General features: G+C 37.1%; 2 protein-coding genes across 3 annotated transcripts; both read left to right on the top strand.

The window, feature by feature from the left end:
- Window positions 1-884: 884 nt before the first annotated feature.
- Window positions 885-8041, top strand: LOC106132017 (phenoloxidase-activating enzyme 1). 2 transcript variants are annotated; one of them, XM_060951807.1, is made up of 4 exons: window positions 885-1046; window positions 3943-4118; window positions 4861-5116; window positions 7970-8041. In XM_060951807.1, exons 1-4 carry the CDS (start codon window positions 898-900, stop codon window positions 7986-7988), a joined length of 600 nt encoding a protein of 199 aa, XP_060807790.1. In that variant the 5' UTR covers window positions 885-897; the 3' UTR covers window positions 7989-8041. The 2 variants fall into 2 exon arrangements, with proteins under 2 accessions (XP_060807790.1, XP_013186769.2); XM_013331315.2 differs by lacking the exon at window positions 7970-8041 and having other exon boundaries at window positions 4861-5273.
- A 1615-nt stretch (window positions 8042-9656) lies between these two features.
- LOC106132016 (phenoloxidase-activating enzyme) lies at window positions 9657-15694 on the top strand. Its single transcript, XM_060951792.1, has 8 exons — window positions 9657-9796; window positions 10447-10601; window positions 11273-11409; window positions 12121-12284; window positions 12757-12925; window positions 13243-13439; window positions 13669-13823; window positions 14575-15694. Exons 1-8 carry the CDS (start codon window positions 9739-9741, stop codon window positions 14851-14853), a joined length of 1314 nt encoding a protein of 437 aa, XP_060807775.1. The 5' UTR covers window positions 9657-9738; the 3' UTR covers window positions 14854-15694.
- The last annotated feature ends 1304 nt before the right edge of the window (window positions 15695-16998 follow it).

Here is a 16998-nt window from a genome sequence, read left to right as displayed (position 1 = left end):
TGGATATGTCAACGGTAAGTACCTAACCTTTATATTAGCGACTCGAGACTTCACTCGTGTGTTATACACCTAACGACGTTTGACGGCCTCTGTGGCGCAGCGGTAGAGCGCTGGCCTGTGACTTCGGAGGCCCAGGTTTCGAATCCCGGCCAGGGCATGACAAAGAACTAACATTTTTTAATTAGCCTAGGTCTTGGATGTTTATATAATACAAGTATAACAAGTATATCTATCTATACTTATATTATAAAGCTGAAGAGTTTGTTTGTTTGAACGCGCTAATCCCAGGAACTACCTACTAGTTCGAATTGAAAAATGCTTTTTGTGTTTAATAGACCATTTATCGAGGAAGGCTTTAGACTATTTTTCATCACGCTGTAACAATAAGGGGCGAAGAAATAATGGAAAATGTGAAAAAAAACGGGAAAAACTATTCCTCCTTGAGGGCTTCAGTGATGCCCACAATAACTATTCCACGCGGACGAATTCGCGGGCACAGCTAGTTTATCATAACATATAGTATCGTTGAGTAAGTACATTGTAAATTGTTTGTAGCAAAGCAAATAAATGAATACATACATACATATGGTCACGTCTATATCCCTTGCGGGGTAGACAGAGCCAACAGTCTTGAAAAGACTGAACGTCCACGTTCAGCTATCTGGATTTAAGATAGAATTGAGATTCAAATAGTGACGACAGGTTGCTAGCCCATCGCCTAAAAAAGAATTCCAAGTTTGTAAGCCTATCCCTTAGTCGCCTTTTACGAGATCCACGGGAAAGAGATTTAGTTGTTCTATTCTTTTTTGTATTGGTGCCGGGCAACCACACGGCAAATAAATGAATTATCCATCTATCTAATTTCCTCCAGGACTTCAATGCGGGGAAGTAGCGTCCATGAACATAATCCACCAGGCGCCCTGGTTGGTATTCATGGAGTACTACAGGCGGGGGTTCCAGGCCGACAACAGATGTGGAGGGACCCTTATCTCTAGTCGCCATGTTGTCACGGCCGCGCATTGCGTCAAGAAAAGTCGGTATATCAAGTGAGTCATACATACATACATACATAAAATTACGCCTCTTTCCCGGAGGGGTAAGCAGAGACTACCTCTTTCCACTTGCCACGATCTCTGCATACTTCCTTCGCTTCATCCACATTCATAATTTTCGGGTACTCTTGACCGGGTTAGGTCAAGAGTACCCGAAACCGCCGAGCTTTACCAGGACGTCCTTAATTTGATCGATATACGTTCGTCTAGGTCTTCCCAACCCGACCTTTCCCTCCACACTCTCCTTGTATATCTGCTTAGTCATTGAGTGAGTCATTGTAATAGTAAACTAGCTTTTACACGTAACTTCGCCCGAGTGAAATTAGCGCTATCTACTTACAAAAAGCGACGAATTTAAATTTAATGCTGTCTAACAAAGAAGCGACGAAATCAGCATCATACAAAAACCAACGAATTAAACGCCACCTACAAAAAGCGACGAATTTAGCGGCATATACAAAAGAATACAGGTTTTATGCAAATCCCACGGGAACTACAATTTTTATCGGAATTAAAGTTACCCTATGTCCTTCTCCAGACTCTTAATTACATATACGTGATATTTCAAGAAGATATTAATTCAGTAGGTTACCGGTAAAGTGGTAACAAACATATAAACTAAAAACAAATAAAGCGTTGGTGGATGTCTGAGGGATAGTATTTCAAAATTCAAAATTTTTATTCATTATTATAGGATACTTCGTATCGCTTAATAATTGTCAAAACGTATGGTTTAACAACATTGGTTGACGTCAAATAAATTACTTAAAACTAAGTTTACTGCCGCTTCCAAATCTGCACTGCAGCATTTTCTTCATCTTTTCATTTGAACATTGAGCTACAGGTTCAAATCTTATTGTCCTGCCCGTGTGATGTACCAGTGACTTGTTTTCTGACTTACATACATTAGTTTGATGTCTAACTGTTGTATTAACGATGATTGGAAACATTGTGAGGAATCCTGCACATTTAGGGAACTAGATGTGTAACCATGTAGAATGTTAGGTTCCTGTAAATGTTGCGGAGGTCAGACGGGAGTTGCGGAGGTCAGACGGGAGTCGCTTCGTGTAAAAACCTGACTCACCCAATCCAGGATCCATGGTCAAAGGCATACCCCGGGCTCTTCTCCAAAGCTAGGAGGAAGACGATATACTACTTAAATCGAAAATGACATTAACAACTTTGGTTATTCAATCTGCTATAACCTATCATTGCCCTAGATGACTTTCGCTTTATTGTCTGGAAAATTTCCTGATATCTTTACGAAGGCGCAAGTATACTTAAACCTTAACTTGGAGACAATGGTGAAATTAACAACTGTAGCAAAATCTATACGCCACAAGTCAAAAAAATAAAATCAAGCGACGTTATCAGTCAAAAACAGAAAAAAAACCTAAATCGCGCAAGCAAAGATTTCACGGATTGGAGCTATATATACAAACTCTGACACAACATCGTCGGTGCCGCGGTTCCCCAGGCATAACACCTAGCCTGGCGGAAGATCTTCCCTTTGGTGGCGGTCGAGCCGAATCATCAATCCCGCTACATAAATGTCGGCCCATTTCTGTACTTCCAATAATGTTGAACGTCTTAAAAAAGTCCTTAACAGTAGACTGGTTCGCCGTGACATACTTAATCACGGCGAAAGAAATTGTAACAAAAGACTAATGTAAAAATTTAATTTTAATTTTTATTTTTTATTAATTGTTATAGTACACTCCATATCACTAAAGAACTGTCACATCTTTTGGTTTCACAACATTGGTGGACGTCAAATAAATTAATTAATAGGTACTAAGTTTACTGCCGCATTGGATATGTCAATTAAAAGAATACCCGAAACCGACAAGCTTGCGTGAAGAGAGTTATAATTGTGGATGAAGCGAAAGATGTGTGCAGGGACAGTGGCAGGTGGAAAGATGTGGCCTCTGCCTACCCCTCCGGGAAAGAGGCGTGATTTATGTATCTCAATGAACGCTGCCGGTTACATCATCCGCATGGCAACATTTTTGTTAACGATACGGCCTTGACAAGATGACTCCAACTGTTCTGGTTTTCTGTTATCGGAATAAAAATAAAAGCGGGCTGTTAAGCCATTTTCGACCCAACACCGACATGCTAAGACCCACATTGCTTCAACTAAAGAATCGCGATATAAATAAACTGTATACCAAAATAACTCACATTCGTAGCGCATTTCGCAGACCTCGTAGCGTCGCCGGCTCCATTCGTAGAGCTGCTACGGCTCTGTAGCAATCGTTCGTAGCGCATCGCTCGTAGCGCATCGCTTGCTTTCGTAGCGCACACAGCGTTTGCTGGCGTTGAGGCGGAGGGGGTAACCCGGCGTGAGAACTTTCAAAGTACCGACTAGCTTCCCGCCCCGGGTTTGCGTGGTATCATTTAAATACGCGTTCATTACTTACCTGAATATAAACCTGTTTTGGTAGGTCCATCCACCATTAAACTTAGTTAAGTAACTAATTGTGGAGTTACTTTATAATTTTATTAAGTAACTCTCCACTAATAACTGAATTGGGAATCGGTTTATACAAAAAATACTATAATATACTATAATCAATCACATCCCAATACATCTGTGGTTGAAGTAGGGGGTGATTACATGAAAGTATATACATATAATCACGTCTTGCGGGGTAGACAGACAGGCCACGTTCAGCTATTTGGCTTTAAGATAGAATTGAGAATTGACGGGTTGCTCGCCCATCGCCTAAAAGAAGAATCCCCAGTTTATAAGCCTACCCCTCAGTCGCATTTTACGAAATCCACGGAAGAGAAATGGAGTGGTCCTGTTCATTTTTCTATTGGTGCCGGGAGCCACACGGCACAATTATACGTATTTAGTTCTAAATCGAGAAATTCTTCGTTACAGAATGGTAGCTAGACTTGGCGAATATGACCTCAACTCTGAGATCGATTGCGTAGCTGGAATATGTTCTGATGAAGTCGTCAGGATACCAGTGGTGGAAACCTTCGTGCACCCAGGATACGATGACAAGGAACATGATATTGCTGTACTTAAGTTAAAGAAAGTAGTTTCTTTTAGTGGTAAGGATGTTCAAAGGTTATTTTGAATGGATGAATGATGAATGAAATGAAATAGTTCTTTTCTGCTCATGAGGAGAAAAAGAACTATTTCTGATTGGCCTGGGTCTCGGATGTTTATCTATATAAGTATTTATTATAAAATATAGTATCGTTGAGTTAGTATCCCGTAACACAAGTCTCGTACATACTTCGAGGCTAACTCAATCTGTGTAATTTGTCTCGTAAGTATATGTTTATATATATTATTATTTAAAAGTATGGGGTTCCTTCCTTCATATCTATTGGGACAGTAAACGAGGGATTTTCAAGTGAAAGGACTCAAAGTGACAGGAATGAAAAGGCGAATGCTACAATAGATAGGATGAATGTATTGTGTAATTTTGAAGTTATGTACATTAGTTTCATTACTAACCGATGCTCTTACGGCGAGGGAAAACGTCGTGAGGTAACCTGCACATTCAGGCAACTGGATGTGTAACCATGATCGATCCAATACGGGTAAGGTTGCCCTGCAAGGGTTGCGGAGGTCAGATGGGAGTCGCTTCGTGTAAAAACCTGACTCACCCAATCCAGGATCCATGGTCAAAGGCGTAACCCGGGCTCCTCTCCAGAGTGGTGAGGATGCAACTGGGACTACAGACAGGAGGAAGAATACATGCGCAAGCGACGCCGTGATCTTGACTCCTAGACGGACCTATGTATAGTAAGATAAAGTCTTCAAAAAAATACTTATAATTTCCAGATTTCGTGAGACCAATCTGCCTACCCTCAGGACATATCGAGAAGAACACAACCTTCATTGCAGCAGGATGGGGGGAGATATCCCGAGGGATCTACAGCAGTACCACTAAACATATAGCCTTACCTTTATTTCCTAAAAAGCAATGTCAAAACGCATATCCTTCTGCCAAGTTAGCTGAAAATATTATTTGCGCCGGTGGAGAACCGGAAAAGGATATGTGTAGGGGCGATTCTGGGGGACCATTAGCTTTGCCAAGGTATGCAGGGTCGATTGACTATAAGGTGGAATTATGGGGGGTGATTAGCTCAGGTTATACTAAATGCGGGACGGAAGGCAAGCCGGGTATTTACACTAGTGTCATTGACCATATGGACTGGATTCGTGAGGTTGTGAGTCGTAATTAAGACCGATTTTATTTAGGATCGTCGTAATATTTGTTCGTCGTTCAAATTGACTTGTATTGTAAAAGTCAATGAATACAATCGTAAATAATCTTCTGATTATTCTTTCTGTATGCTGCATATTCAAAAAATGACAGTTTTAATTGAAATTGTAAATTTCTTTTTTAAATATAATTTAATTAAGAAACATCGCTTAATCCGGTGCAAATGATGGGTGACAGGGACGGATCGCAATGATGTTTATTAAGGCGGAAACTCTAAACTTGCCAATACTCACAAAAAATGTAAGTAGGTATCATTCAAAGTACGTCGGCTCTTGTTAAAAATTGCTAAAGTGTTAGTGTTAAAAATGTTAATTTCGTAAAAATATAGATACATACATACGTATAATCACGTCTATATCCCTTGCGGGGTAGACAGAGCCAACAGTCTTTAAAAGAATTATAGGCACGTTCAGCTGAATGATATAATTGATATTCAAATAGTGTTTAACTTTATTTTTTATACAGCGTCTAAGATACGAGTTAGTGGTTGAAGACATTTAATTTTCTAAGTATAAGGTTGGAGCTAATTCCCTTACTGTCGAATGATGTTCTAGTCAAAAGTTCTTATGTGATATAAGGCTTAAAAATTTACAATTATAATAATGTTATAAATGTGTATAATTATTTTATTATTATGAATTAACTCCCTGGCGATAACAAAGGGTACAATTTAAGGGCTCACCAAAATAGCTTTTGTTTTCCAAATTTTAGTACCCAGTAAAATAAATTAACTCCATATAAATTAAAATCAATCTATACTTAGTTTCCCAAAGTAAAACGTATTAAGCTTCAAAATAAGTATACACACGTCAGAATAATCGTACGTTGTGTACAAATATTCTTTTTGATTGCCAAAATGGATAAATGCTCACCAAATATTGTTTCATTAAAACAGTAACATTGATACCAAAATGTACAGTTCAAATTTGCTTTATTGTAATCAAATTATGTAACCAAAATCCAAAATATATTATGGTCAAGCTAAGATTACGTAATATAAACGTAATATATACGTAAAATATAAAGTGCCATTGATTATTTTTAAGTACAAATTAATCTTATAAGATAAGATTGTATAAGACTGTAATTATTGTGTTCCTTTTGAAGTGCCATTGATTATTCTTAAATTAATCTTATGAACACTTTAATAAAATTTCTGTTTTAATTTAGATTTTTTATTTCCTCATCTACCAATGGTTTGTTTCATTGTATACCTTAGTCATTATGTGTTGCAATAATTGACAACAAAGTAATTATGTAACTGCATAAAAATATATAATTAAATGCATAATGCATTAATTATGTAACTTGTGTTTGGTGTAATCAATATTATATTTGGTATGAAAAAAATATTTGCGGTTGACTGTAATTTTTTCCCTCAGCATAGATAACTAAAATGAAAGTAATAAAATAAAATATTGGTAACATCTCCTTAGCGATAATTTACAAAATTTGGACTCAAATTGACTTTAAAGGTGTGTATTTATTTTTATAGAATGTAATAAAAAGCAAAATAGCTTTATTTCTAGAATATTTTGTGATACACAATTTGGTGAGCATTTATCCGTTATGGCAGGCACTTCGAATTTATTGGAAGTAATATAGGTGCATTTCTGGTAGGCGTTTAAACACAAGCCGATAACAAAGGCAGGTTTAAACACTATGATATGACGAATTATATGGATAAAATTATTGGCCTATGAAGATATAACTATTTACATGTAATTAAGACTCTACGGCTGGTGATTCTGATGTCATGATGATTCATGAACCAGCGGTCATCCAATATTTTTAATTATCTTCTGATTTAAAATGGAAGTAATGCTGTCTTATTGGGAAGCAAATAGAAATGTAGCGGGAGCAATGATTCGGCTCGATCGCCACCAAAGTGTCTTCATAAGGGTCCAAAAGATCTTTCGCGAATCCGTGAAATCTTTGTAATCGCGATTTAAACTATTCGTTGCTATTGGCTGAGCGCCGTTTTTCTTGACGAGGTCAATGTCCTTCGTATTGGTGGCAGACTCACGAATTCTGACCGGTCAGGTCAAGAGTACCCGAAACCGCCGAGCTTGTATGAAGAGAGTTATGAATGTGGATGAAGCGAAGGAAGTATGCAGAGATCGTGGCAAGTGGAAAGATGTAGTCTCTGCCTACCCCTCCGGGAAAGAGGTTTTATGTATGTATGTAATTTTTTGAATATATAGGGGCATTTCGGGAACAAGGAAAGCTGCATAACAACCTATTTATTCTAAAACAAAAGTTCTGGATTTTAGATGCTAGGACTGTTGTAAGGTTTAAACTTAAAAAAAGTTATACTTATTTCGGGTCTAGTCTCATTCACTTCGCTCCATTAACTAAGCCTTTAGGTTTTATATCAAAAGTATATCCGGGCAATGATGGAATTGTCAGAGTTGCCTTAGGTAAAACAAAATACGGTGTTTATAAAAGACCGGTTGTTAAATTATATCCTTCACCAACTCAATAAATAACTTTAATACATTTGCTTCATAATATAGTTTTAAATTGCGTTAATTGTCCCTTGGTTTAGTCATATTCTCTTTCATCATATATTTTAATAATTAATCTACTTGTACAAACTTTTCTTTGAAAGTTACCTATAGGTTCCTTCTTCTCAGTATTACTTTTATTTATCCATATCTTTAGGTTCTTCATTCGAGGCTAGCACCATCTAGGAGTAGCGAGGTACTGTCTACTGAAACCTAATGCGGAAGGACACTTTTTTAAGCGACTGACTGAGCGCGTGTGTTATTTTTTTAAATGTAAACGTCAAAAATCTCTAATGTCGGAATCTTCCGATTTTTCTTCTCCCCATTTTATTTTTCCGCCACTTCCTTGTCCTTTTTACACGGCCTCTCCAGATAATATCCTTGAGATCTGGATTCACAAAATTTAGCATAATCTTTAATTTAAAACAGAAAAATCCCAACTCATAGTTTTTTCTTTATTTATATACTTATATCAGTGTCGTCAACGATTTTTCCTGTTTGTATTCTGAGCAATTGACTTCAATCTTAGAGGTCAGCTTATCTTCTGAATTTATCTTCTTGAGGAGTATGGAGAATAACATTGATTTTTATTAATTGATTGCAATATCTTTATTGCACATTAATTGACATAGTCTGTAAGTATGCTTACATCTTTAAAACTACACAAAGGGTTTCTTATTTTGTATAGATAGTGATTCAGGACGAAGGTTTGTATGAACGGATTTGAATGAAACTTTTTTGGTGTATTGTATAGTTCTTATACCTGGTCAACATATAGGGTATAATTTATTTTGGAATCTGGAACAGATGATGCTGAACCAAAGACTAATATCGAAAAGACGACTTAACAAAAGTTTTTCAGACTGATGAGCATTTCCTGTTAGCTTATTAAATCGAAGATCTGGAACGCCTGATGCAGAACCAATATAGATCAGCTAAAACATCCGAGTTATGTAAAAGATGTCTTAACAAAAGTTGTTCAATCTGATCAGCATTTTCTTTAGGCGAAAAAAAAAGAAAATCTGGAGCATGTTATGTGGAAGCCAAAGGGACTAGCTCCTCTGTAATATGTACGGAAAACACGTCTTAGCAAAAGTTCTTTTACCAGATGATATATCGGTATACAGAGAAAATATTTGAAACAAATAAAAAATATCGATTAATTTCAAATAGCAACCTGTTGTACATTTTACATGCATATAGTTTAAATAAATAGCGTAAGCGTATTTATAATAGGAAATCTTTCAAAAAGATTTTGACGATAATGAAATGAACTTGAATAGATTTCCGAAAATTTTGCATTGCTGTCTCTTGATTCTGGATAGCTCCGTCCCGTTTCCGCCTCTGGCTTATGTTATGAAAGAGGCAGAGAAATCCTGACTGACATGGAATGATAATGATCTATATTATAGGCTACCGCATAAAAGTAGACTATGATCGGGAAGCTGATTATAGATATTTTATTTTTTTATTTTATTTTAATAAGAAGACCAACAGCTACAAACATAATATAGTAGTAGCAATAAAGCTAGTTGCAGGAGCCAATTAAAGGTCCTAACAAATAAAAAACAAGATAAATAGAAAAAGTTGAACACTGACAACACACAACTTAGAGTTCTAAAAAACAGATACTTAAATAAAAAAAAAAAAAAAACAATTTAAAAATAGAAACTTAAAGTGAAAGTTTTCACAAGGTATATTCTGCGATTCACGTGCAAGATGCTGTATAACAAACAATATAAATAAACTAATTAATATACCTATCTTGTGAGATACAAAATAACAGGAAAATTTGGCTGTCAGATATATGTATACCAGTTTCAGAATAACGCCTCAGAACACGACGCGCCGTCGACCGAAGCGGACGCGTTGGTGTCCTCAAAAATAATAAAAGTATCTAATGAATACGTGCTTGGTGATAACAAAATGAAACTTGTTGTGTCTGTATTATACGTGATTGCCTCGTCGAGTCTCGTCCGAGGGCGTGAGTGTTGTTTTCCTTTTTCTATACAGATAGACTTTGAATCCAGTAGCTTTAATCAAGGAAAGTACCATATCGGGTAAATAAAAAGTACATGTATAATTATCTCGCTTCATAGTAAAAACCAAAAAAAATAAACGCTTCTCAAAATACTCCCAAAAGCGTCGCGTTATCAGCTGCGCGTAGACCAGACATGTAGGTACTTATCGTCTTTCGTTGACCGCTGCACTCCTACATTCATACATACATATAATCACGTCTAAATCCCTTGCGGGGTAGACAGAGCCAACAGTTTTAAAAACACTGATAGGCCACGTTCTGCGGTTTGGCTTTATGATGGAATTGAGATTCAAATAGTGACAGGTCGCTAGCCCATCGCCTTAAAGAAGAATCCCAAGTTTATATGCCTATCCCTTAGTCGCTTTTTACGACATCCATGGGAAAGAGATGGAGTGGTCCTATTCTTTTTGTTTTGGTGCCGGGAACCACACGGCACAATATATAACGGCACGGCACGGCATAATATATACCAATATGATATATATTCAAATACACATAAATAGTAGAAAGATAATGAGACCTTACGAGAGTTTTGACACTGCAATTTAAATCACGTGCGTCATTTGTTTAAAAAATCTTGTGATATTTTCCAGAATCATGCAACCCGCCCGGCGGTGGCGTTGGGGAATGTATATCGATACTAAGATGTCCATCTCTGGCTGCGCTGGTCAGCAAACCGACGAGGACTCAGGAGGAAGTGAATCTGCTGAGAGGAGCGTCGTGCGGATTTGAACGGACCACTCCTAAGGTATTTCTATCTTTTTTTCTTTTGCAATTTAATTTCAATATTCCGTTTCCATTTTCTAATTAGTTTTTTTTTTTAAATACGCAACTGCTATTGTACCCCAGATTAACATAAAAAGTGATTTGTCAGCGACTAATGGTTAGATCGTAACTATTACCGGCAAATTTATTTGATTAGAACAGGGTCCAATTCCATCTCTAAATAAAATAAAATGTTTATCAACGAGGGTAAGGTGATAAGTTTTTGGCCTGACTTAGAAATGTAACTCCAATCAGTGATATTATATTTTTCCCATCTGGACAGACTTTTCTTTACTTCCTATGACAAGTTTCAACTTGTTCTGTTGAGTAAACTACTCACGTTAGTTACACGAATTTTTATTGCAAACGTTTTATGGCGTTTTGGGTTAAAATGGACAAACTGGAAGTGCGGTTATAAAATTCTTCGTTGTGGATGGATTGATGGATGAACGCCTAAAGAAAGTGTATACGATTACATAGATAAAATTAAAATTTTAAATTCAAGAGAAAAAGATATTCTCATTGAAATAAAAGAATCCTCTTTTCCTATCATGGATCTGCAAGCAAGGTTTAGCTCTTGAAATAAATGCTTGACCCGTAAACAGCTTATCTCTCGAAAGAAACTACACGAAATATTTTGCTTAAATGTTTCAGGTATGCTGCCCAGCAACATGCTCCACCCCGGAGGGCATGGAGGGGCAATGCGTGGACATCTACCAGTGCGGGCATCTGGCTAGCATGCTGAAACCGCCCGTCCCTATGGAGGTGAAGCAGTACGTACAGAAATTTAGGTGAGGAGAAATTTTATAGGCAATTTATTTATTATTAGACATGTCATAATGTAATTTATATCAAAGTGGAATACGCAAAGATGAGAAAGAGAGATGTTTACAGAATCAAATTCAAGAATTGTTTTCTATTTAGTTTCCAATGAAATTGACGCCTGAAACTAAGCCATGTACCCGCCGGCTGAAAAGTTTATAAAAGCACTCCACTATGTTTAATAGGCGACTAAAAACAAAAGTACTAACAAGCAGAGGTGCAAAATTTTGCTGGTTGGTGTGATAGAGACAGCCGAATTTATACGAGCACGTAAAATAACACACGATTTATAACAGAGAGTCCCAAACTTATTTTGTCTACTGCCCACTTTGAGACTAAATATTTTTTTAGCGCCCCTATTTTTTCTCCTATTTGAGTTTGACCAATCTTTTAATTCATATTAGTTGATGTTCACAAGTTGTTGTTGTGAGTCGAGAGCTCTTGAAGTCGTTGTTTAAGAGGCCTCCTAGCTAAATAAAATAACAAACCCCTCCCCCCCGCCCCTACACAACGCCCCCATTTTCTTTCTGGGTCTCTTACCGCCCTCCTTGAGACCTGCAGCGCCCACAAGGGGGCGTTATCGCCCACTTTGGGAAAGACTGATTTATAACATTCGATTTATGTGTACCAACAGACGCAAGAATACAAACGTCAATAATCAGACAACCTATCAATCACAGATGCAACGGCCCGTCACGATACAGCGTGTGCTGCGGCCCCGCGCCCACCACTCCGGCGAGCGGCGTGGAGGTGGGCAACTGCGAGAACCGGGTGTTCGCGCTCCCTCCCGACCCGAGAACGCGCTGCTGCGGCGTGGACAGCAACGGAGCCAACAAGCCTATCCGTTAGTTTTGTGATGACTGGTTTTGGCACCTTAGAATTGGGCCATGGATGTTTCCCTTGGATGTTGAAATAGTGAGGGTAACAAGCATCTGCAAGCTACTTCAGTGATAGCTGGTATCTATCAGCCGCTTCTATTTACTAGATTATTCCGCCGCTTTTTTCGATACTTACGCTACGGAAGTGAGAGTATATTTAGTTATATGTAATGCTTGTAAAGATACTGAATTAAATCAAGCGTTGAAACCTAAAATGAGACTTCATTAGTCGAGAAAAATAGCCTTGGCTTTAGTCAGATTTCAGTTCATTAACCATCATTATCAGACACCGAAAACGTGTCTGATTGACGGATGCACATTTCGAACCAAGCCGAAATTAGGTATCTAACATTAAAAACACAACATCATCCACAACCAATGACGAGATACCAATGATATTTATAATAAGAACTTTTAAAAAATCGGCACTTATTTCAGGTGGAGACATCGACAAGGCAGAGATCAACGAATACCCGTGGCTGGTCATCATAGAGTACTCCAAGGACAATAAGATCAAGCTGCTATGCGGCGGAACCCTCATCAGCTCTCGATACGTGTTGACAGCCGGCCATTGTGTCTCTGGGAAAATCCTGGCTCTTGGCACACCGTAAGTAAATATTACTCAGGATTTCAGTCCTATTGGGGATTTAAAATTGTTCAAAACTAACTTATCTGGACCTCAATCCAATTATTTGACCATGTAACTGTCATTGATGACATTGACATGTATTTGAAAATATTTGATTTGAATTGACCGCTGTTTTAGGATTTTGTTGAAAACTATTGACTCTAGGATATAAACAGGGACAATAGTTTCACAGACGCGTCATAAGTGTATGCATATAACTTAACAAAGTAGACAAAATTGCTACAACAAACCTCTTTTAGAATTTTCCCTTACTAGCTCACTACATCTTTTTCCAGAAAGAACGTCCGTCTCGGTGAATACGACACCACCAACGACGGCCAAGACTGTGTCGACGTCGGCGGGGGCCAGGACTGCAACGACCCCGTCTTGATCGTCCCCATCGAGCGTTACTTCTCACATCCCGAGTACAATCTGTGGTCTAAAAAGAACGACATTGCGCTGATTCGATTGCGGCAGAACGCGCCTTTCACAGGTCAGTTGGACTAAATCTGACACTTTGAAGTTAAGGAGCATTGGTGTGGTGCGATAGTTTGTAGCCATACATACAATACAACGCAGTCTGGGCACTTTATGCTAAGACTTTTTTGAATATTCAGATTAAGGTTACTCTGCATCATATTTATCTTCAAAGACATCAAAGTTATCCACCAAAGTTGTATCGCTCGGATGGAATTTATAATGTGTTGGATAACCCGTTTCAGACTTCATCCGACCCCTCTGTCTTCCCACCACGGACGTGGCAGGCCGGTCGTCTTCTTTCAACATGACCACCGCCGGATGGGGCGCTGTCGACGACGACATAGTTAGTAGCAGCGCCATCAAGTTGCATGTTCAGTTACCCTTCGTTGAAATACAGGTAATATAAACAACATAATATACAATTAATAAAATAAATAATTCCAGTGATGACACCTTGAAACCAGAGGAGCGGTAGAAGGATTTTTCTAGTAAAGCGATAAAACATGATGTTGTTTATCTGGTAAATGTAAAATAAGATTCGTCAGTATTAATAACTAGATTAAGCGTGGCATTCAGTAGTCACGTCCATCCATGTACGTACATAGTTTACAATGTACTTACAATGTTACATTTACTACACGCAACCTCTAGCTTTAGATCCCATTTAAGGTTTTTCATCCAGCTTGATGAAGATTTTCTGTTCTTCAGCGAACGATTTCAATACATGGCGCTATCTTAGGCATGAGCAGACTTTAAACCGTTCTACGATTCTTAAGACTTCTTCCACATAACAATGTCGAATAGTCAGAGCTACAAATTAATATTCGTTAAACTTGTCGACATTTATATAAATACATTCATGTACGTCTATATCCCTTGCCAGGTAGACAGACAGATATAGTCTTGAAAAGACTGAAAGGCTAGTTCAGATTCTATCATTAAGCCAAACGGCTTAATGATAGAATAGAGATTAAAAGAAAAAAAAAAGAATCCCAAGTTAAGCATATGCCTTAGTCATCTTTAACGACATCCATAGGAAAGAGATGAAGTGGGTCTATTTTATTTTTTATTGCTGTCGGGAACCACACAGCACAAATGTCGAAATTGTTAAATTTGAATAATTTATCAAATTTTGTTCTTATTCCCAGCAATGCCAAGCCGCGTTGACAAAATTGCGTCCGCCCCCCAATCTCTGGGAGAAACAAATATGCGCCGGCGGTCAAAAAGACCGGGGCTCTTGCAAGGGTGACTCTGGCGGTCCTCTGATGCTCGAGAACGTGGACGAGAGAAGATACGAGTTGGTAGGAGTGATCAGCTTTGTGTCGTTACCGTGTGGAGTCGAGAACATTCCGGGAGTTTACACCAAAGTGTTCGCTTACAAGAGCTGGATCAACAGCGCCATACAAAAAGATGCTTCTAATTCTTGACGAGTCAAATGGTTTTTATTTGATTTTTATTTTTGACCAGTAAGTAGCCAATTTGTTCAAACAGGGTGGTTAGACGAAAAAGTTTTAAATTGCAATAAGGCGGAATCTAATGGAATTTAAAAATTTTGAGATGTTTAAAATTGTGATATTTGGATCTAGCTTTCAGCGTTTAGTTGAAATTTTTCTTCCGTTTTGGTACTTTTATAATTATTCTTTTATTTTTATGAAAATAAAAGCTATTCCAATATACTTTAAATGTCTAGCGGAAAGTGGCTGAATTGTAAAAAAACTAATTAAGGACTATAACAACATTATTAAATCTATGTATGTATATTCAAACAAGAAGATAAGGCAATTGACATTTCCAAGGTGGAATTCATGAATTGATTAGAAAAAAAAAACAGGGCCGACATTTCAATACTTAGATTTTTGATGATGATTCCATTATTTGATAATATTACTTTAATTTTTCTTTGCAGTTCCATTTTTGTTGCTCTTGTAGGAGTAATCAAACATGTTGTCTATGGTCGAAAGAAAAATAATTAACTATTCCACACTTGAAAAGTCAATTCAATGAATTTTTTTATAATTTAGTCGTTATTTTCATTTTAAAGTTAATTAAGATTGTAGTCGCCAGAAACATTATTGTTAAGACTATTTATAGGTATCTCAATTAGATAGGTTTTTGATGTGACAATCTCTTGCTTTTCAGCGCTTGTTTATAATTAATAAATTTTTGACCAAGTGCTATTATTGGTTGTTGTATTATGCATTTATTACGTTTTGTTCATTAGAATAAATAATATTTTGTTTTATTAAATCGCATTTGTCAATTACACTATCGAAAGATATATTATTATGAAAATTAAAAAAATATATGTAAAAGTATTTTTGTTTTATTTGCCTCTTGTTTTTATTATGCTTATTTCTTAATTGTTTTTGATAGTTTTTTTTTTATTTCTTTTGATTTCTAATATTATACCAAAGGAAATTGGCGCCTTCGCACATTTATGATTAGTGGTTTTAAGTCTGATGCATTATTACAAAAGCCTTGATCTTCGGATCTTGCACAACTCTCCGAAGTAGAGTCTCCGGAATTAAAGTACCCTCTGGAGAAGTCTTTTGTCGGTGGCGCTAAATACGCACGGCCAAAAAAAGCTAGTTCTACATAAAAATGCGTCAAATGAAAACAGAAATCAATTCCAGCTGAGCCCACTCCGCAATCACATCCTATCAGCTATTCCTGTCAGCGATCTCGACCAGGGCACTTTTCTGAACGACAAATACTCCATAAACAGTGTGTCCTTTGATGAAAAGTGGATTCTTCACGATAATCGGAAATGCTCATCGCAATGGCTGACCCTGGCCAGCCAGCCAAATCCTGCCCCAAGCGAAAATTAAGCCAAAAAAAGTTGCATTAAGGTTGCAGTTAGTTCAAAGGCACACAATTCTACAAGAAACTCAACGGATAAGTCGAAAATCAAGATCAAATACAAGATCATCATTTGATGTAATATTCGTATTAATAATAGAATTAGTTTTACATTCATTCATGTTTTTAAATGAAGACAATGTGCATTCGTCCACGACCAAAAAGGTTGGGTTTTAAAATGTTTCTTCTGCTCTTACGTCATTTTTGAATTTGGATTTGTTTTTGTTTCGTTATGTCAGTGGAAAAGTAAAGACCGTATTTTCGCTATGTCTGTATTTTATTTATTCCTGCCGCTGTATTTACTACTGTAGGGGCGTTTCTGGAACAAGGAGAGCTGCGGGTCTGCCGGGCATGACGAATCCATATCAAGTATGAAAATTTGGTGCATCAAAGAGGTATGCAGGTAGTTTTGTTTTTTTTAAATAAATTCCAATGTTTTTTATTAAACTCGTTTTTTTCATATTATTACCTATTCAAAATGTCGCGCAAATATAAATCGAATCAGGTTTCAAAAATACAACACGAAGGAAGCATAAGAACAATTTTGTTTTTTTTAATGTTTTTAATATTCAAAGACGTACGATTTAATATTCAAGACGGTTGAATCCATTTTTGAGTTAATTTTATAAAAGTCTTTCATAAAATTTACTTAATATACTTAATTGTTAAGAACACAGTTTTATTTTTGATTGTTACATTTTTTTAAGTTTTCG

The sequence above is a fragment of the Amyelois transitella genome, chromosome 26, assembly GCF_032362555.1.
Source record: "Amyelois transitella isolate CPQ chromosome 26, ilAmyTran1.1, whole genome shotgun sequence".
Classification (NCBI taxonomy): Eukaryota; Metazoa; Arthropoda; class Insecta; order Lepidoptera; family Pyralidae; genus Amyelois; species Amyelois transitella.
Note: the sequence above shows the minus strand (reverse complement) of the source record. Positions and strands in the feature narration are given on the sequence as shown.